The sequence below is a fragment of the Meriones unguiculatus genome, chromosome 21 (assembly GCF_030254825.1).
Source record: "Meriones unguiculatus strain TT.TT164.6M chromosome 21, Bangor_MerUng_6.1, whole genome shotgun sequence".
NCBI lineage: Eukaryota > Metazoa > Chordata > Mammalia > Rodentia > Muridae > Meriones > Meriones unguiculatus.
Genome location: NC_083368.1, coordinates 53,409,577 through 53,431,599, shown reverse-complemented (window position 1 = coordinate 53,431,599; position 22,023 = coordinate 53,409,577). Strand labels below are relative to the sequence as shown.

General features: G+C 38.2%; 1 protein-coding gene across 5 annotated transcripts in view; it reads left to right on the top strand.

Annotated features, from left to right (window-relative positions):
• The window catches only part of Pot1 (protection of telomeres 1), a 77,939-nt gene that overhangs the window by 30,582 nt on the left and 25,334 nt on the right, over positions 1-22,023 (top strand). For all 5 annotated transcript variants that reach the window (XR_009588245.1, XM_060373974.1, XM_060373972.1 and 2 more), the window contains 5 exons: positions 1,540-1,830; positions 5,669-5,824; positions 12,957-13,126; positions 18,328-18,413; positions 19,758-19,820. Coding sequence is in view for 4 of the 5 variants with exons in the window: in XM_060373974.1 (XP_060229957.1) it covers positions 1,540-1,830; positions 5,669-5,824; positions 12,957-13,126; positions 18,328-18,413; positions 19,758-19,820 (766 nt within the window). In the remaining variant the exon portion in view is untranslated. The remainder of the gene's footprint in view (positions 1-1,539; positions 1,831-5,668; positions 5,825-12,956; positions 13,127-18,327; positions 18,414-19,757; positions 19,821-22,023) is intronic.

Below are 22,023 nucleotides of genomic sequence, written 5' to 3'. Positions count from 1 at the left end.
GAGGGAGGGCCCTGACTAATCCCCATCCCGAAAGGCAAAGAGGATGGACATCAGAAGAGAAGAAAACAGGGAACAAGTCAGGAACCCACCACAGAGGGCCTCTGAAAGGCTCTGCCCTGCAGACTATCAGTGCAGATGCTGAGACTTATGGCCAATTGTTGGGCAGAGTGCATGGAATCTTATGTAAGAAGTGGGAAATAGTAAGAGCTGGAGAGGACGGGAACCCCACAAGGAGAGCAACAGAACCAAAAAATCTGAGCACAGGGGTCTTTCCTGAGACTGATATTCCAGCCAAGTACCATGCATGGAGATAACCCTAGAACCCCTGCACAGATGTAGCCCACGGCAGTTCAGTGTCCAAGTGGGTTCCATATTAACGGGAAGTGGGATTGCCTCTGACATAAACTGATTGGCCTGCTCTTTGATCACCTCTACCTGAGTGGGGAGCAGCCTTACCAGGCCACAGAGGAAGACAGTGCAGCCACTCCTAATGAGACCTAACAGACTAGGATCAGAAGGAAGGAAAAGAAGACCTCCCCTATCAGTGGGCTTGGGAAGGGTCATGTGTGGAGAAGGGGGAGGAAGGGAGAAATTGGGAGGGGAGGAGGGAGGGAACTACATGGGGGATACAAAGTGAATAAAGTGTAATTAATAAAAAATTAAATATATATATTTAAAAATTAAAAAATCAAAAAATAGTATAAATAATAAATAAAATAATACATTTAGGAAAAATAAACTACAAGGTCTTCTGTTGAAAGCAGTGTGAAGGGTGGGTCCCACTAAGGCAGAGGGCTTTGGGACACACCCTGTGCTTTCTTCAGATTCACCCTAAGGGAGCATAAACTCAAGGTTTTGTCAGGCTCGGGTGCCCAACTAGCAACCTGCTGAAAAGACAAAGCTGTCCATAGGAGTAGGCAACTAATTCAGAACCTTTAAAATCTTTTACTACAGTTTCTAGTTTAAAAAAAAAAAAAAAAGTGCTAGGTATGACTATGACTATAGGAGCTTTTTTCCAACAGTTAGTAGAAGAAAGTCCAAACCAATTCCACGGTGGCCCAGACATCGAGTCTGTCAAACAGTTTTACGTTAGATATTATAAGTTTAAAAAAATTTAAACAAGGTATGCTCAGCAAATTAAAATCTTAAATAAAAATAAATGGGCGAAAGTCCTCGTAACATGGTGTAGCATGTTTCAATCATAATGATGCCTTAGCTTCCATTGCATACATTATTTCACACATTCGTGTGTTCAAGATTTCACTATACCACATAGGTAACTGCCACATTATACTTTCATATAAATGTAAAAATGCAAGTTTAATAGAATTTGGATACTGTTACTTTTTTAAATATAAATTTTGTCATGATTTAAATTTTATCTAATATGTATCTTGATATAGCATCTATTGATTGTATTGTGTTGTGATCTAATTCAATGTAAAAAATAAGTACTGTTTTACTTATCCCAGAAAAATGCATCATTTTCAGTTTCTTAGGTTCCTGACTTTTGTTTTCTACTTTGTCCCTCTTTCTTAGATCCAAGTCTATAAAAATGAGCTTCAGGGAATCAACAGCCCTGGTTTCTCGTCTTTGACATTTGAAGGAACTTTAGGGACTCCTGTCACAGCACGTACTTCAAGCAAACTTTTTAGCTTCACTTCTAAGGACCAAAAAGTAGTAGAAGCCTTGCGGGTTTGGGCATCCACGCACATCTCAGCGTCTTCCACTCTAGTGCAGCTGTGTGATGCTCAGCCCATGCAGTATTATGACCTGACTTGTCAGCTCCTGGGTAAAGCAGAAGTGGACGGAACAGCATTTCTTCTAAAGGTATCACTTAACTACTTGAAGCCGTGCTTTACCGCCTAACTGTCATGCCTGTAGCATTCTGATAGTGTTTGTAGACTGCATTTTCTAGTGAATTAAATTTAAGGTAGTGTTTTTGAAACACTCCCCCTTTTCACATAGTTCTACCCCTGCATTTCTCTGCTTTCCCTTCAGAGAAAAACAGTATTATCGGACATGAATTTTAGAAAAAGTCGACATTCATTTTGTCTTTTGATAATAACATGCAGAATTCTGTTATGCGTTTAATGACACTTCTGTCTTGATATTTCTGCTGCTTTGTGAAAGTCAACTATGTTGTTACTCGTTTACTTTCTTCCTGGGTATATTGCCATTAAGTCTGCCCCATGGCTTTCACTGCCTGAGTCATGGGAGTAGACATAAATAACTTTGAAATGTTTGTTGTCACCTTTGATTTGTTTTTAAATCAGGAAAAAAAATGCAGCTACATAAATGGTATGTAATTTTCATTTGCTCTCATACCACGAATAGCATGGGGAAGGTGGTTACTTAATTATTTTCCTTGCTTGACCATATCATAGAGGAGTTTTTAGCAGCACTGCTTTGGCTGAAGTCTTGTGGCTAATGCTCTGTTGTCTATTTGGAATAATCAGACAAGAAATGAAATGTCATAGTGCTTGGACAAGACAGGGCTTAGTGTTACTGTTGCTGCTGGCACATTAGCAAGTATTTGAAATTGAAAGGACTGGCTTTATATAAACATAGAGCATAGAAATTAAATCATTATTTTAAGAAATGTGAAAGTAAGTCAGGTAAAGCCAAGCTGAACCAAAAAAAAAAACTATAAAATCATCAAGGATTCCCTAGCAAGTGTGGCATCCTTAACGTGTGACCATTTATTAACCAGCCATTTGGCATTATGAAAAATAAGGATGCTGGCTCTCTGCAGGTCGCAGCGGTGGACTGTTAGCCCTGTAATCACCATGTACCTGACAGATGTGAGACTGTATGTTTTTTTCTAAGGAACCAAGGTGTGCCTGTACCCTATTTTAATAGGTAACCCATCTTCAGATAGGTACACCTTGGAGAAAGAGTTTATTATATTGTCTTTTCACGTGTATTCTTTGAGAATTTCATAAATGTCTTCAGTGAAGTGTGATCATATCCACATTCCATTTCCCCCTTCATCTCTCACTCATTCATAATCACAAAATATCCCACTGCCACCTTAATGTGCTTTCCCTCCTTTTTTTAAAAAAAGATTTATTTATTACTTATAAAACATTCTGCATGTACACCAGATCTTACTATAGATGGTTATGAGCCACCATGTGGTTGCTGGGAATTGAACTCAGGACCTCTGGAAGAACAGCGAGTGTTCTTAACCTCTGAGCCATCTCTCCAGCCCCTTTCCCTATTTTTTAATAACTCACTAAGGTCATTTAGTGCCGATCATATGTGCTTGAGTGCGAGTCCATTCAGTGGGTCATGGTAAACCCACCAGTGACCACATTCCCTAAAAAACTGATTCTTCCTCCTCTAGGAGCTGTTGATGGCCAGTAGCCCTCGGTTAGGGGTGGAGCCTAGTGGCTCCTCCCCCTCCAGGCTTGAACATTAGCAGGTCTTAATACTGTCAGGAGACTTATTCTCAAATTCAGCATTGAGAAATAAATGTAAGAAAAGTAATAAGGCTTTCTTGGAGATAGCTTAATATGTCTTAAAAGTCTTTGCAAATCATTTAAAATTTATTTTAATGAATTTCTTTGATGGAAATGTATGAAGATGTACACTTGAAATAATACTTTACCTTATATAAAGTCAAAATCTATAAAAAAAACTGTAGTATTTGACTTTGTGAGCTATTTGGGTGTGCTAGAATGGTCTATGACTGTACAGTGAAATCATAGACTTAAACTTGAGAAAATCTTTAATAAGCTTCAGTAATACTGTGCTTAGTAATATACTAAAATATTCATACAATATCAGAAATATTCTGGGTAATATTTTGCTGTTAACTACTTTGAGGAAGTAGAATTATGACTGATTGTTTTCTGATGCTGATTTTCTTATGTGTCAAACATAATTTTTAATTAAATGTTAAAAACAGAACAACAAAATTCTAAGATACAGTTATTAGCATGCAAAATATTATTTTCTTTTTCAACCCATGCGTAATAGTAATTTTGATCCCTGTTTTAGTAATCATGATATATCCATTTCTCAGTAGCCATGTGTTCTAGTATCACTTCTGTTGCTCTGATAGGACATTTTGACCAAAATTAACTTAGGGAAGGGAAGGACTATTTGGCTTACACTTCAAGATCACAATCCAGAGGGAAGTCCTCAAGCAAGAACTTTAAGGTGTCATATTCCAGGCCACATTATCTCTAGTGTAGAGTCATGAGCAGCCAAGAAGTGTGGCAAAAGTAACGAAGGATGCTGTTGTTTGCGGGCTGGTGAACGAGCCTATCCTCAGTCAGCTTTCTTTTTTTTATTTTTTTAATATTAGTTACAGTTTATTAATTTTACATCCCGCTTCCTCATTCCCTCCCAATCCCATCCTCCCTCCCTCATCTTCTCCCTACCCCTTTCCCAGTCCGCTGATAGGGAAGGACCTCCTCCACTTCCATCTGACCCTAGCTTATTAGGTCTCTTCAGGACTGGCTGCAAAGCCCTCCTCTGTGGCCTAGCAGGGCTGCTCCTCCCTTAGGGGGTGGGGAAGTCAAAGAGCTCGCCATTGAGTTCGTGTCAGAAATAGTCCCTGTTCCCCTTACTAGGGAACCCACTTGGATATTGAGCTACCATGGGCTACATCCAAACAGGAGTTCTAGGTTATATCCTTACATAGTCCTTGGTTGGAGATACAGTCTTATAAAAGACCCCTGTGCCCAGATATATTTGGTCCTTGTGGAGCGCCTCTTCTCTCCAGGTCATACTAACTCCCCCTTCTTTCGTATCAATCAGCTTTCTTACTTGGTTCAGTACCACCTGCCTAAGGGTGATGCTGCCCACAGTGGCTGGGGCCCTCCTGTGTCAATCAGCAGTTAAAAGCAAATCCCACACAACAAGCACACAGGCCAGTCCAATCTAGGTTTTATTTGTTAATTACCTGTATATGCATAGATATGTACATATTGATACAGATATCTGGATAGGCCAGACCTCTTATAGGTCTTAGATCCTGTAAAGCTGAAGTTACAGGCAGTTGTAAGATGTTTGACATGAAAAAAAAAAAATAGATGTTTGACATGGGTGGTGGAAACCAGACTAATGTCTTCTGCAACAGCGATATGCATTGTCAGTTGCTGAGCTATCTTTCCTGTCCTCAAAAACCTTTAAACAAAGCATTGTTCCACTGATTCTCTAGTACTCTGTTCATACAATGCAGGTGCTAAAAATACTTCTATGTGTAAGTTTCTTTAAGCACATTCTGGTTTCTTGATGCTCGGTTTGAAATAGGCACAATCTCTTCGTTTTACTGGGGTTTATTTGTGTTTTGCTTCATAACTTTGTTTTTTGTAGTAACCAGAAGTTATACATACTCAGAGCTGAGAGGTGTAGATGGGGGAGAAAAAAAGAAGGGAAGGAGGATGGAGGAAAAAGGAGAGTGGTATTTAAGCACAGAATAGAAAAAAATTCAAAGTCCACAACTAGATATTTGTTTGGTGTCATAGAGTGACTTTTTCATTTTTTTATCTTTTTACATTTTTCTACATTTCACCATTCGTTCATATTTATCCTTTTCACAATCACGGAATGATACATAGCACTTTTAAAGTATTAAAAATACCTAGCAGCATACATCAGTTCATTTTAGGCTTGCCTAAAGATCATTAAGCTTTGCTTTTCTGTCCCATGGCAGGTATGGGACGGGACAAGGACAGTGTTTCCCTCTTGGAGAGTCTCCATACAAGATCTGACTTTCGAGGGTGACTTGAGCCACATTCTGCAGCTACGGAGTCTGGTGATAGACATCCTAGTCTATGATAACCACGTTCAAGTGGCAAAGGCCCTGAAGGTGATGTTGAATAGACAGATGCGCCTTGTTTTGTTTTTATATTCTCTTCAGCTTTGTGATTTTTTTTTTTTTCATGTAAGCTGTATAGGTAATACTGGGCTGGAAATTAATTCAGATTTATTTGTCTTCAAGTTTTAAGTTATAAAATGAGCATCTAAGTTTAAAACCTTTGAATGCGTTTTATACATACATTCATTTGAAACTTATTTTTTATTTGAGAATATAATTACATCATTAGCCCTCCTTCACCTTCCTCCTTCCAACCCTTTCATGCATTCTTTATTCCTTTCTCTCTTTCAAATACATGGCATCTTTGTTTTGTGTCTCTGTGTGTGTGTGTGTGTGTGTGTTGAGTGTGTATATATGTTCCCTAGCTATATAAACAGTAAGTATATGCTCTGTCCTTATAAATGTTACTTGCATATGTTTTCAGGGCTGGTCATTTGGTAGTTGTCTTAGTTAGAGTTTCTATTGCTGTGAAGAGACACTATGACCACAACAGCTCTTAGAAAGAAAAACATTTAACTGGGGCTAGCTTACAGGTTCAGAGATGTAATCCATTATCATATGAAAAACTTGGGTGTGCACAGGCAGACATGGTGCTGGAGAAGAAGCCAGGAGTTCTGTATCTGGATCAACAAGCAGCAAGAAGAGTGAACAGCGGGGCCTGGCTTAAGCTTTTGAAACCACAAAGCCCACAATGACACGCTTCCTCCAGCAAGGCCACACCTCCTAGTAGCACCACACCCCTATGGACCTGTATGGGCTGTTTCATTCAAACCAGTACACCCTTCTCCCTGGCCCCATGGGCCTGTAGGCATCTCATAATACAGAAATGCATTCAGTTCAACTTCAAATATCCTTATAGTCTATCACAGTCTCAACCCTGTTCAAAAGTCTGAAAGTTTCTTTTGAGACTCAGGGCAATCTCATAACTGTAATACCCTGCAAAACCAAAAGCAAGAAGCAAATCACATAATTCAAACATGTAGTAGCACAGGATATACATTACCATTCCAAAGAGAGGAAAGGGAACATAATAAGGAAACACTGTACCAAAATAAGACTCAGTACCGTGGAAGCTTAGCTGGGTGTGGTCTTGCTCTGGGGTCACCAGTCCCTTTATTCCACTGAGCATTAAGCTTTTCTTTTAATGTCTTCACACTTGTTGCTGCTCCTTTTCTCTTCCAACTGTACATTTTTGTGTTTCCTTGTTCAGTGTCTCCTTTTTATTACAGCTCTGAATTAACACTGGCCACTAATAGTCACACTACACGGTCAGTGCCAGCTTGCTTGGAAATGTCTTCTGCCACAGTTGTTAATTCGTAACTCCTCAATTTAGCCTCAAGGCAAGTTTTTTTAGACAAGGGTAGAAAGCAGCCACATTCTTTACCAAAATATCACAAGACACTATCCTCCCCTGAAAGCTTTTGAGCTTGGTCCTCACAGTCCAGTTCACTGTCAACACCACTCTCTCTGTGCTCCGACTAGCATGACCCATTTACCTACATCAAAAGCATTTTACTCCTTTCCTAACCCCAAACCCAAAATCCATATTCCTCCAAACAAAAGCATGAGCAGGCCAATCACACCACACCCAAGTCCCTGGTACCAACTTCAGATCAGATCCAGCTCATGTTTTCTGGGTCCTATGTCCAAAGCCATGGTGTCTTAAGCATGGTGCCTTCCACCTACGGGAGACAACAGGAATAGCTGATGTTTTACGAGTCTCTTACAGCTTTGGCCAACAGCTCTAAAGACGACTTCATGTGTTAGGGTTTTTGTTAAATTATGGCTACATACGTATTTTTTCTATTGTAAAGGAAATTTGTGATGTGAGAACTGTTATTTTTAAATAATCAAGGATGTTAAAAATATTAGTTACTATTTAAAAGAAATTACATATTTAATGAGGAATAAGAATAATAATGTATTTGTAACTGTCAGAAAGCCACCACTAAAGCAGTATTTATCTCCACTATAATAAAAATGACAAGTTATTTTATTTAAATGGGTGGCGTTTGGATAGCATGCATACGTAAAACTACTACTACTGGTTTTAGTTTATATAGTCTGCATATAAGCTAGAAGTCTAGAACAATGGAAGTATGTGACCTTTCATCATAACTACATGTATAATGCAAAATATTATCCTTAGATAGTTTTCAAGTCATTATAGGAAACAGCTTCACATTCAGTAAAGAAGATCTATTCAGGTCACATATTTCCTTTAGCATCTCCTTCATTTTGAGTCCCTGTATATGCTGGAGCAGAGTCTGAGGCGTTGCAAAGCAGACTCCACAGCCGCTGATCTGGCTTCTGCTCATGCTTATTCCGTGGCTCTCTGCCGTAAACCACCGTGCCAGGCTCCAGGCAGCCAGGAGGAAGTCTGTGTTGCTGTGTCAGTGCACGAATCATCACAAGTCACGGCATCCAGGGAGAACTGGACACTGCCCCACAGGTCGGCCCCTGTGAGGTCACAGTAGTTCTCTGGGATGGACATGAGACTAAGGTTCTAGCCCCGTCCCAGCTCTAGAAATTTTCTGGATTGTGTAGAGTGTCGACATTAACTATGTCCATATTGCTTGAGAAAGTTCTATACCACCTCTAGCACACACAGGAATTTGGGTCTGTTTTTGTGAATTGTATAGACCTTGCTTACTGTCTAGGGACATTTGGCAGTTCTTATTAAATTTAGACTCATAGATGGTAGAGAGTAGTTTTTCTTCATTTTTACTATATATATATATATATATATATATATATATATATATATATATATTTAAGATTCTGATAGAAGATAACACTATCCTGAATAACAGTATCTAGAGTAATGTTTGCCCGGCACTCAAGGTGATTTGGGTATTATCCCAGGAGAGAAGTACTGGCTTTATTCCATTTTATGTGAAAAAGTAAGGCATTCAGAAGTTAAATCAGCAATCAGTGTCTGTTTCCAGGTCTAATAAACACTGAAAGGAAATGATCTTACTGTAGATCATTTCAACCCATTTTTAAGAAGAGAAAAAACAGAAATAAACTACCTGATGTGCAGTTGGGCGCTGTTCCCTTTTATTAAGCAAATGTCCTAGAGCAGAAAACACTTGTCCTCTTATGTTGTATCACAAACTGTCTTAGGTGACTTAGATCAACAGACAATGTGAAGGGCAGGCACAGGGTTGTGACCACATCTTCTTTTTCTTTTCTTTTTAAGAGAAAAAAAATGTTTTATTTGGATTGCTGTTCTACAGGGTTAGACTCCACCACCGTCACCACAAGGAAGCCTGTGACAGGCAAGTGTGACAGCTGGAGCAGTGAGCGGAGAGCTCACATCTGAATGTCAAGCCCCACCCCCCAGTGAAGTTCTTCCAGAAGCCTCCATTTCCTAGACCTCCCCAAGCAGTACATTACAGGGCACAAATGTTCAAATGCCAGAGTCTATAGGGGGACATTCTCTTAAAAGTTTTGTTGTTGTCTATAAGCATTTGACACAATGGAATGTTTGGATAACCTGTAATTTTCAGAACTCTATCCAGGTACTGTCAGCAGCCGTCTGGAAATGTTACCCTGTTTGGGATAGCACGTGGAAGAACAGAGAGAGCTTTCTTTTTTTTTTTTTTTAATTTTATTTTTTCTTATCCAGAGATAGCTTTCTGTGTGGCTACATCTTATCCTTTACACGTGTGTGTGCAAGCAGGCACTTCTGGGGGGAAATGCTTTTTAAGACAGACTTTTGAATTATTTCTCTGAAGATTCTGTCTACACTTGGAAGCAAGAATATTGATAACTCCAGATGTGAGTGCTTTCATCATACATAGGAAGGGCTCTTTACTGAGGAGAAAGGATGCACCTTTTACTCAGCTCTGCTACCTACTTCAATGACTTGATGGTTTGAATTCTCTTCTCTTCCTGCGCTGCTGCCCTCACTAGTCATGTGCCTGCACCTGCCCTGCTTCTCTTCCCTAAATCTTAAACAACACATTGCAAAGGTTCTCCGGGCAGTGAGGGTCAAGAATATCTGCTGGTTAGGCAGTTCAAGAATGTTGTGACAGGGTTCCTAGCAGTAATGCTCTATCCCCTGCATTGTCCACTAGAGGGTGATGTGAGCACACATAGTTAGGAAAATGGATGGCCTGGCATTTCTCTCAAAGACATAACATTATATCATTTGCGGAGCAGTATCGGGATGCAGAACATTCTCTCTCAGTGTGATAGAACTTTACATTATTTACTATTCCTTCATACCACTTTTATTTATTTTCTGACAACTCCTGAGGCACTGACAATAGGAAAATTTCAGTCACATGTCATTGATGCAAATACCTTTTCAGCATTTCAGGTGTTATATTTACATTTTCATATTGGCGTACATTGGATAATTTCATAATTTGTTGTATAGGAGCAGAAAAAAATTTAATCATGACTTTATTAGGAAGCACAGTATCAACTTCCATAAATAATACACTCTGACCCTGCTGCAGTTCTTAAAACAGTATAAAATGTACAGAATCATAATCACATTTTGGCATTTAGTGGCCCAGTCGTTGTAGTTAAGCATATGGGAAACTAAATACACTGTCCTGCTCTTTCTTTTTTAATTGGATAGCACTCTTGTAGAGGCACAGGGATTTCTGTATGTTCTAGCTGTATATTGTTAATGCTGGTCTCCTGGTTAGATGTTTGTGAAGATTACACTACACCTTTAGGTTGTTCATTGTTAATCCCTTAGCCTGGAGCTTTGGAATCTTACTGCGTCACTAACAAGACTAAACAATACCTGTTGTTTTTTTTTAATAATAGAGCATCAGGCAGCATTTCATAATATTTACTCAAGCTTTATAAAAATACAATGCTGCCTCCAGAAGGCATTTCTGATAATAACAATTTGTCATCTTTACTTTGTGATCTATTCAGAGAAATAAGCTCTCTGCTGCACTGTACATTTCGTCTACTAGTTCAGTGTAGTGAAGGAGAGTCCTAGTAAGTACCATGCGTTCACTATTTACATTCTCTCCAGAAGATTTTACCAGTTAGTGTAGATTCCTCTGCCGTGAAGGTACAAACGGCATCGTCTGAAGCCTCTGCTCATCTCAGTGTTGCCTGTCAGGTCTCTCTCCGTTTCCAGCACATAGCAGCACTCACTGTGCTCCGTCGGGTGGACTTCATACTTCTGCCTTGCCCCACATCCTGCTTTTCAGAATGATCTTGAGTTTTTTCTTCCATACATGTTTTGGGAATAAGTTGTCAGAAGTCATAAAAGACACTAAAGTGTCTGGCTGAAATTGCCTTAAATTTACATTTTAATGTGAAAGAAATGATACTTCAGTTACCTTACTTCTATCTACTAATACACCTGTTTCCTGTGCATCAGCTCTCTTTCCAATCTCTTGAACAGTGTGGATGTCTGTGCTGTAGATACGCTGTACTGATGTGTAGTCAAGAAGTGGTAAACATTCCAAAGCACTTACAAAAATAGATATTTTAATATTTATTATTCTAGATTCTCACTTTGGAACTCCCATGGAAAGTGCATAATTCTGTTGCGATTATACATTTTTCCATGAACTCCGTGTTTCTTTCTCCACCTCTGGTATAGAAGCATGTAAAGGCAGTTGAAGGAGAGTAAACTGTATCTCCTGTTGCCTGCCCTCCTCCGAAAATCCACAAGGACTGGGAAGAAATACCCTTGGAAGTGAGGAGTAGTGTGCTGCTAGTATGGCCCTTGCTTCTTTCTCTCTACTGTTTCTGCTCAGCAGAGCTAAAGATTAACAAGGAAGGTTGACAGTGGAAGCCTTGTATGTTTGTCCTTCTCCCTCCATCCCTTCCCTCGGTGCCTCCCTCCTACCCTCCCCATTCATATACCCTCCTGGCCTCCCCTTTGATGCTTCTTTTTTTTAATATATAATTTATTTAACTTTATTTTATGTGCATTGGTGTGAGGGTGTCAGATCACCTGGAACTGAAGGTACAGACAGTTGTGAGCTGCCATTTGGGTGCTGGGAGTTGAACCTGGGTCCTTTGGAAGAACAGACAGTGCTCTTAACCACTGAGCCATCTCTCCAGCCCCTTGATGCTTCTTTTTAAATATATCATGTTACCATAATTATACTGAATTTATGGGGAAAGGGAAAAACTGGCTTCTCTCTCCTCTGCCAATCAGAAACACTGACTGTATGCCAGTGAACTAGATTTCCTTGTTTGCATCCCTTTTGTTTACAAGTCTACACAAAAAGCACATGCAGTTTGTATAATGTAGCTTGTCCATTTGGGTAGATGACAATGTCTTTACTTTGTTTTGTTAAATGGGGGTTGCCCGGGCTGGGTTGGCCGTGTGGGCACAAATTCCTTCCCCGGTAACTGATGCTTAGAGGTTCACAGAGCAGCACTTGGTTCTAAATGCCAGGGTCTTTGAATGACCTAGTGTGCTCTCATTTGAATCTTCATTGAAGAAAATCTTCAATTCTTTACTTAAAGGTGTTTTGAGTAAATTTAGAAAAATAGCTGAGATTGACTGTAGAGTAGATTACAATTCTAGTTTAATCCTGTATTTCAGTTCACTGGATGTATTTCACCAGATTGAGGTAAAGATACAAATGCTGCATCAAAACTTTATTTTGCATAGAATTTGTAGGATAAGGAAAAACATATGGTGACATTACATATAATACCAACAATCAAAGGACTAAGGAAAGAACATTTCTGTGGCTAGCAAGAAAATTAACCTGTTAAATAAAGATGGGCATTATGTTATTTTAATTAAAGTACATTATTATTATTTTTTCTAATGTCTCATAGTGAGGGGATTTTATGCCATATTTTTAATATTGTTTTAGGCCAGTTCGAACAAGTTCTTTTCAAAGTATTATCCAATAGAATTTCATTGAGGCCCTGAATTCCTTCACTATATTTTACTGATGGACCTCTGAAATGGGCCTGCTTATGTTGTGTGATGTGCACATGGCTGTGTGTTTAGACATGCTCCTTCACATTTAAATCTCCTGTGGACTCTGCAGCTGATGCCCGTGGTGGTTGTGTTCTAGGTTTTTGCCTCCTAATGGCTGTAAAGTTTTCAAATATCAGACATTGTTTAATTCCTTTTCTTTTTAAATGATGTTCTTAAATAACCTTCTTTTAGATCGGAAGTTTTCTTAGAATCTACAGCCTCCATACCAAACTTCAGTCTGTTAATTCAGAAACCAACAGCTCGTTGATAAGGCTGGAGTTTCATCTCCATGGAGGAACCAGTTACGGTCGGGGGATCAGGGTCTTGCCAGAAACAAGCTCTTGTGTGGATCAGCTGAAAAAGTGAGTATTTTGTATCCCTGCTTGAAAAACATAAATGAGATATTTATTAGATTATTTTGCAAGGTACCGTTATTCCTGGGGCTGTGCGAGACCTTAGTCTTTTTCCTGTTTCTCTTCTTTGCATTTCTGAAAATCAAACACAGACTCTTTCATCTGCTAGGCAGGTTGTACCACTGAACTTTATTCTATCTTTACCTCTCTGTCGTATTTTTAAATACGTAAGCCAAACAAACCAAGTGATTTTATGTACAAGTAGTGAGTTAGTAACCAACATTATGTTTTACGTTATTCCCGCAATTAAAATTTGTTTCTCTTTTTGGCATATTCTTTTTCTATTTGATATACACTAAGTATATCAACAAACAATGGTAAACAGAATTCAGTTTACCAACTGAGAATTTTCAGGAATTTCAGAAATTATTTAGTCATATTGTTAAAAAAAAATCCTTTTAAATTTCTTAAATATATCCCAAAGTGTGGCAGTATGTCACATTTTCAAAATATTTGAAAGGCTATTTTTAAAGACTTCAGAAAATAGCATGTTGTAAATTCAGTCTGCTTCTTCCTTAGGTGTTTTCAGTGGGTACTGTGAACAGAAACATTGCACCATACTCTAGAGGAAAAAAATTCATATATCTTCAGAGAGAAAGTACACCGCTCTATATAAATTGAAATAACATTGCTGTCCACCCAAGTTTTAATTTGCTTCAGTTGCCTGTGACATTAAGTTCATACTTACTAGTTCTATATTATTTTAATACTGCATATGTCAGAATACTATTTCACTTTTCTAATATGTTTAATTAAAAGTTTTCATACAATATATTTTGATCATATTCTTTTCTAATTACTCTCTTTCCTAATTACTCCCAGAGCCCCTTCCTCCACATCTCTACCCACCCAAATTTATGTTCTGTCTTTTAAGAAGAAAACTAAACAAAACAAGTAAACTAAACAAAAAAAATCAACAAGACAAAAACCAAAACATACAGTGCACAAAACAGAAACAAAACACAGAGTCCATTTTGTGTTTGCCTGCTACTTATAAGCACAGGACCTGACCTGGAGTGGCACTTCATTGTTGAAAGCCAATTTTTCCTTTTCCAGTGGGTATTAGTTGGAAATAACTTCTTGGTTAGGGGTGAGACTTTGTGTCTACCTCTCCTTCTCAGTGCTGGGATTTTGTCTGAAGAGAACTTGTGTCTGTCGTGTGCATGTTGTGACAGCTTCTGTGGCTTTTGCAGTCTTTCTGCCTTCTCTCCTGTATTGATCCCAAAGCCTGAAAAAGAATAGTTTGACAAGAACAACCCAGTTAGGGATGAGTGCTCCAAAGACTCACTGCTCTGAATATTGTTCAGTTGTTGATCACTTTGTTAACTACCGACTACTGCAAGAAGATGCCCTGCTGAAGTTGAGTGATGCTCAGTCTTAAGTCCAGTTTTATTTTTTTAATAATTTATTTTTTATTAATTACAGTTTATTCACTTTGTATCCCGGCTATAGTCCCCTCCCTCATCCCCTCCCAATCCTTCCCTTCCTCCCTCTTCTCCTCCCATGCCCTTCCTCCAGTCCACTGATAGGGGAGGTCCTCCTCCCCTTCCCTCTGACCCTAGCCAATCAGGTCTCATCAGGATTGTCTTCCTCTGTGTCCTGGTAAGGCTGCTCCCCCCTCAGGGGGAGGTGATCAAAGAGCCACTGAGTTCATTTAAGAGACGATCCTTGTTTCCCTTACTAAGGAACCCACTTGGACACTGAGCTGCCTTGGGCTACATCTGTGCAGGAGTTCTAGGTTATATCCATGCATGGTACTTGATTAGAGTATCAGTCTCAGAAAAGACCCCTGTGTCCAGAATTCTTAGTTCTGTTGCTCTCTTTGTGGAGTTTCTGTCCCCTCCAGGTCTTTGATCTCCCCCTTCTTTCATAAGATTCCCTTCAGTCTGCCCAAAGTTTGGCTATAAGTCTTAGCATCTGCTTTAATACCCTGCTGGGTAGAGTCTTTCAGAGGCCCTCTGTGATAGGCTCCTGTCCTGTTCCCTGTTTTCTCCCTCTTCTGATTTGCCTTTCTGAATGCGGATTGATCATCTTACCCAGGGTCCTCCTTCTTGCTTAGATTCAGGTATACCACTCCTAGGCATATAGCCAAAATATTCTTAAATATACAGCAAGGAAATTTGTTCAACCATGTTCGTGGCAGCTTTATTCACAATAGCCAGAATCTGGGAACAACCCAGATGTCACTCAGTGGAGGAATGGATGGAGAAATTGTGGTACATCTACACAATGGAATACTACAAACAAGGAAATCATAAAATTTGCAGGCAGATGGGAATTAGAAAAGATCATCCTAAATGAGGTATCCCAGAAGCAGAAAGACACACATGGTATATACTCACTCACTTATAAGTGGATGTTAGAAATATAATATAGGCTAAACATACTAAAATCTGTACACCTTAAGTCCAGTTTTTAAAAGTGGTTAGTTACTCCTGTAACATTTGTGCCAGTACATATTGTAGCAGGGTTTCTGTTGTAGCTGCATGTTTATAGCTGGGTGAAACTGATTTTGATTCTGAGCTTGATTTGTTTTTTTCCACCTCCTCTTTTGGAGTATTATTTCTTGTTTTAGAGCTTTCAAATGTTTCCTCACATTATATGAGATATCTTTGGTTTTTTGATGTAGGCACTTAGTACTATGAATTTGCCTCTTAGAATTCTCTTTATTGTGTTCTGTAACTGTAAATGTTCTGTTTTCATTTTCATTCAATCATAAAAAGGTTTTAATTTCCTTATCTATTTGGAGATGAACCAATTTTCATTCAGTAGTGAGTTGTTCAGTTTTAATGAGTTTGTACATGTTATCCCATTTCTGTTGTTACTATGTCCAACCTCTATCATGGCCATATAAAATGTGTCAGTTGAGACTTGTTTTGTATCCAAGTGTGTAATCAGTTTTGCAGAAAGTTCTATGGACAACTGAGAGTAAAGTATATTCCTGAGTGTTCAGGTGAAATGTGTTGAATATCTGCTAGACCCACCATTTGATTCATAACGTTGTTTAACATCCCTCTGCTAGGCTTTTGTCTGGGTGGCCTGTACTGGAGGAGGGAGATGTGGGAGTCACCCACTATCTGTGAGCTTCAGTATGTGAGTTTAGCTGTAGCGGTGCTTCTGTGAACTCAGGTCCCGTGTTAACTACAGACGTGTTCAGTATTTTAAGATCCTCTTGTGGATTTTTTTTTCTTAAGGAGTATATAGTGTACTCCCCTATCTCTTTTTGTTACTGCTGGCTTAAAGTCTTTTTTCCAACTACACCTGCTTTTTGGGTCCATTAGCTTGGAAGATCTTACCCTAAGATGATGTGTATCCTTGGATGTGAGGGGTGTTTCTCAGATGTAGCAAAAAGATAGGTCCTGTTTTGTAACCCAGTCTGTTAGTCTATGTTTTTTATTATGGAATTAAAGTAATTAATATTGAGAGCTTTTAACAAGCAGTATTTATTCCTTCTACTTTTGTTGTCATGATAAACACTTCTTTAGACTAAGTGTTCTGGGATTATTTCTTGTATCCTCTTGGGTGTAGTTAACCATCTCTTCAGACTGAAGTTTTCCTCCTAGTGCCTTCTGTAGATTTGGATTGGTGCACAGAAATGACTTAAATTTGTTTTTATTGTGAAATACTTTCTGCATCAGTTATGAGAGATAATTTTGCTGGGTATAGTAGTCTGGACTGGTATCTCTGATCTCTTAGAACAGAGAGATGTTGAACATTTGTCCAGCCCCTTTAAGCTTTTAGAGTCTCCATTTAAAAGTTGGGTATTAGAGTGTGTCTGCCTTTATATGTGGCTTGGTCTTTTCCCCTTGTAGCCTTTAATATCCTTTCTTTGTTCTGTGTGTGTGTAGTGTTTTGATCATTATGCATTGTGAGGTGTTTCTTTTCTGGTCTAGTCTGTTTGGTGTCTCTGTTCTTCTTGTACCTTGATAAGCATTTCTTCTTTAAGTTGAGGTAATTTTCTTCTATGATTTTGTTAAAAATATTTTCTGTATCTTTGACATGGGTTTCTTTTTCATAGTCATAGATTATTATTCATAGATTTGGTCTTTTTGTAGTATCTCAGATTTCCCATAGTTTTTAGTGTATTTTTTTATATTTAAATAATTCTTTGACCAACTTAACCATTTCTTCTACATTGTCTTCAAGACCTAGAATTTTCTCTTCCATTAAAAACAAAAAGTCTGTTGTTGAGGCTTACCTGTGAAGCTTTTGTTTGATGTCTTTGGTTTTTCATTTTCAGTTTTATTTCAGGTTGTCTTTTTTATTGATTTTATTTCTTTGCTAAACTTTACTTCCATGTCTTGAATTGTTTTCATTATTTGTATTTTATGGTCTTCATGAATTTATTCATATTAAGGGATTTATTCATATTCCTTTTAAGGTCATTGAATATATGTATATTTGCTATCATTAAGTTCTTGTTTTGTGCTTTGGCTTAATTGCTGTCTTCTGGAGGGGTCCGTGGTAGAGAGTTGCCCCCCTGCTCAGTGAGGAGTCATAATGGACTAGAAGGAAAGGCTGAGAAGAGTCATTGGGAAGAATTAGGGAGACCTTGTATCTCCACCAAGACATTGAGACCCATGGTTGTTGTTGTGAACTGGGAGGAGGGGATCAGGCAAGTAGGCTGCAGCTGGACTAAGGGTAAGTGTGGAAACGCTAGAATGGAACACAGGAAGAAGAGTGGAGGTCTCTTACCTGAGTCCCAGGCTAGTGTGGTAGCCATTGGTCCCTTGAAAAAAGAGGCCATGCAGGTCAGTGCAGTTACAAAGCAATGGAGATGGATGGGAAGGCTGAAAATGGCAGTCGGATAGACCTAGGAAGGCCCTCTGTGTACTAATTCCCAGAAGAATAAGCTTGCTTTTCCAATCTTGAGTGACGTCATTGTAACTGATGTTAACCATTGAGTTTCTAGATTTTTATTATTTGTTTTTATTATCTTTCATTGACTGACTTCTAGTCATATATTTCTGACTTCCTCTGCTGTTCATTTTGAGGGCTTTGGAGCTCTCAGATAATCTGATAAAAGCTATAGACCATTGAGTGGAATCATAGCAAATTTTATAATTTAATGAACTCCTGGATTTTGGGGTGCAGCTAAAACTTATTTTTGACTTTCTTACACAATTTGGTTTCATATTCTTTAATTTTAGAAGTTTAGAATGTGCAGATTTGGCAGTGAATCAGCCCTCAAATGATATCTGTCAATCAGAAAATGAGGACATCTTTGCACTTTCAAGTAAGGACAATTTATAACATTGACATTTTACTTCCTCATAATTTGTAGAGCACATTTACCTTTTCTTCTTTTCTTTTTTTTTATTACAATTTATTCACTTTGTATCCCAGCTGTAGCCCCCTCTGTCATCTCCCCTGGGTCTCATCTTCCCTCCCCATTGCCCCCTTATGTCCCTCCCTTTGTCCACTGATAGGATAGGTCCTCTGACCCTACTATCTGACCCTTGCCTATCAGGTCTCATCAGGACTGTCTGGATCCTCTCTCTCTGTGGCCTAGTAAGGCCACCCCGCCAGGGGGAGGTGATCATAGGGCACACTTACCTTTTCAGTTTTTTCTCCCTGTGTCTCTTTTCACACACACTATATGGTGTGTATATGTATGTGCATTAAAGTAACACCGTAAACATTTGTCTTGACTTATGCACTCTTTGATTCACCCTTAAATATATAATCACATTTCAAATTAAAGTGATCGTATTTATTTGGTTTATGATGTGTGTATAATGTTTTATGTTTATTTTAAAAAACTGAATGAATTCCCTAAGCAATCATTTTGCATGTCAGTTTCTAAAACAGACAAACAATGTTGATGTTCCTTTATCTTAACCATCGCAAGTTGTTTTTGCTCATACATGTATTGGATGTCTAATTCATAAACGTGAATCGTCCAGATCTCTCCAAGATACTCTTATTGTTGATCCTAATGGGGTTGCTTTTGTACACACTATGTTCTGAGATTGATCTGTGCTGGAACATGTCAGTAGCTCATTTCTTAATGCTGAGAGATGTAATGAGGAGACTTGGAGTTAGAAGCACTGTGTGTTTCCTTTTCATGTTTAGATGGCATCAGTATCTACCAAAATATCAAGTGCCTATAAAGATGGCTTTATTGGGGGTTTCCAGTGCATCAACTATTACTATATTTTGAAGTATGAACCTTCATTAATAATTCCTGGTGGTTGCAAAGCCATTTCTCAAAAAAAAAAAAAATACTGTCAAAATATGGATTGATTTCTAAGTTTTCTTTGCTGTCTTGGTCTGTCATCTTTCTTTCAATACTAGAGTTTCTTGATTGCTATACCTTAAAATCATGTAGTATAAATCCACGAACGTTCTTCCCTTTTGAAATATGCAATATTTTGAATTCTTTGTATTTCCCCTCAAAGCAAGGAGAGACCTTGCCTTTCGATACTAAGTCTGGTATTTTTGAGGGAAATATACATGTCAACATTTACTAGGCTTTCTTGGGTTTCTTTGCACAGCGTTCTTTAAATTTTACATTAAGTTTCTAATGGACATTTTCAGAAGCTATATAATTGTGTGATTTCCTTTTCCCTTTCTGTAGGCTCCGGATCAGGCTCAGTATCACTGTATGAGGTAGAACGATGTCAGCAGGTCTCTGCTACAAGTAAGTACAGTAACCATCCTACAGACCTGACTGTATACTCCCCCAGTCCCTTCATCCCCATGAGTGACAGATTTTCATGGAAGGAGTCAGTGCTTGGGTTTGACTTTCACTTCCCAGCTTCATCTCATATGGTATGATGAACCCATGCATGTGCATATCTCTATATTATATATATAAATATATACTATATGTATATAAAGATATACTATATCTTTATAATTATAAAGATTTATAAAATGTATTGTGTTGATTGTTATTAGCTTAATGCTACAAATTCTACTCTGACATTATTTCAATAAAATTATACTTATATATTTAACTCTATACACCTAAGAAGCGCATTACACTGTCCCTCAAATTTTAATATTAACAGTTAACACATTTACCACATACACTCCTGTTATTTTAACTAACTTGGAAAAAAGCTTTAACTCAGAAAAAAAATTGTGAGAAGTGCATTAAATAATTCATTAAGCAGTGAATTAACTGTATAGTACTGTAAGTTGGAAGTCTTTCCTCTTGGAGAAAGGAGATGGAAGTGTGGAATGGGAGGAAATGCCATACACTCAGGCTGTAGATGCCCGTGTGGAAACTATTGCAGGTGTGTGCAGAGGCCATGACCTCTGGGAACAGTAAGTATATGTAATGCACAGGCAAATCCTGACCCATAAAAACATTCCTGTTATCTTTGGAGAAAGGGCATATTCTAAAACTAAAACAAGAAAATTAGAGATAAACCAGGCACATCTTGAACTGCAAAATAAGATATTCTCAGCTAACAAAAAAATATCAAATCTGGAACAATGTACTCATCAAATAAATGTTGATGGTGGGTTAGAATTCCTTGAGTAAAACTGGAATGTATGAATTCTGGTTGCTAATAGAAATAAGTAAAATGTTATTGAATAGAAAAATTCTTAAAAGGTGAATGACACCTAATAAAAGAAAAAAGATTTAAAAAAAAAAGGACTATTTTGCTAACGTGATGGTATTTATTGGTTTAATGTGAATTGATGTATTTTAAACTATTGGATTCTAAATGTTTGATAAAGAATACACTTTATCCCTTGATAGTTAACCCCTTACTAACTATAAGAGTGGGAAAAAGTTCAGAGTAGAGTAATGCTGAACATCCTTTACTGAGCTGAACCAGTTTCCCTGCCATGGATGGCAAGCTCCAGTCTAGTAGACCTCTTCATAGAGTGCATTAAGAAATGAGGGATCGGGACATGGCTGGGATACAGAGTTAATAAAATGTAACTGATAAAAAAAAAATAAAAAATAAATAAATAAATAAAAAGAACCAGTGTCACATGTGAGGTCTTTGTGCCAGAATGCATGGTCTGAATCTGAACATGTGAAATGCCCAAAATGATGCTTATTCAGCAAAGTGAGTATCTCATTCTCAAGTCAGTGTCATGACGTAAACACAAATGGACTTGAGAGCCATTTGATGCTGGACTGTGGACATGTGGTAGACAAATATTCTTTATTGCTAGGATTCGAACAGACAGGTAAAGGACACTTGGAGAAATACAAGTGTCTTACGTCTTACAACCCCATCATAGTGGTAAGTCTGTGTTAGTTGTCTCAGTTGAAACAGGCACTGAAGCTATGTCAATGAAATAAGTTGTTCTCATGAAATACTGAAGTGTTAAGAAAAATCAGGACAAAGTGTCTGTAAGCTGTTCTCGATAGCTCAGTGACAAAATTAGAAGGAGAGAGACAGAGATAAAGATAGATCAGAGACCAGTATATTACAAGTGGTGAATCTTTCTAAAGCATATCCAGGATGTCTTTATGTTCCCACAGTTTTTATTTAAGTTTGAATATAACACAGACTTCACATATTACCTCAAAGGGTGGAGTGAGGCACCTTTGCACAACACAGGTGTTTTACTACAGGCTCTTCGCCATTTACCACAGGAAGGAAAATGTTCCTTGAGGTTTTTGTTGCTTTAAAGCCAGGTACAAAAGTAATTGTAGGGCTTATGCCTCAGTTCTGTTTTCTACAATATGGAAGTGTTGTCTTAGAAGATCTTAACCAAGTAACAGTGAGATATTCTAGGATAGCACTATTCTAAGATCTGAGTAAGAGCTGTTGTGTTAAACTGTTTAACATAAACTCCCTCCAGCTATCCCAAACCTTCCCTTTTTTATTTTCCAAGCATTTCTTCCTCCTGTTCTATTCTTCTGTTGTAAT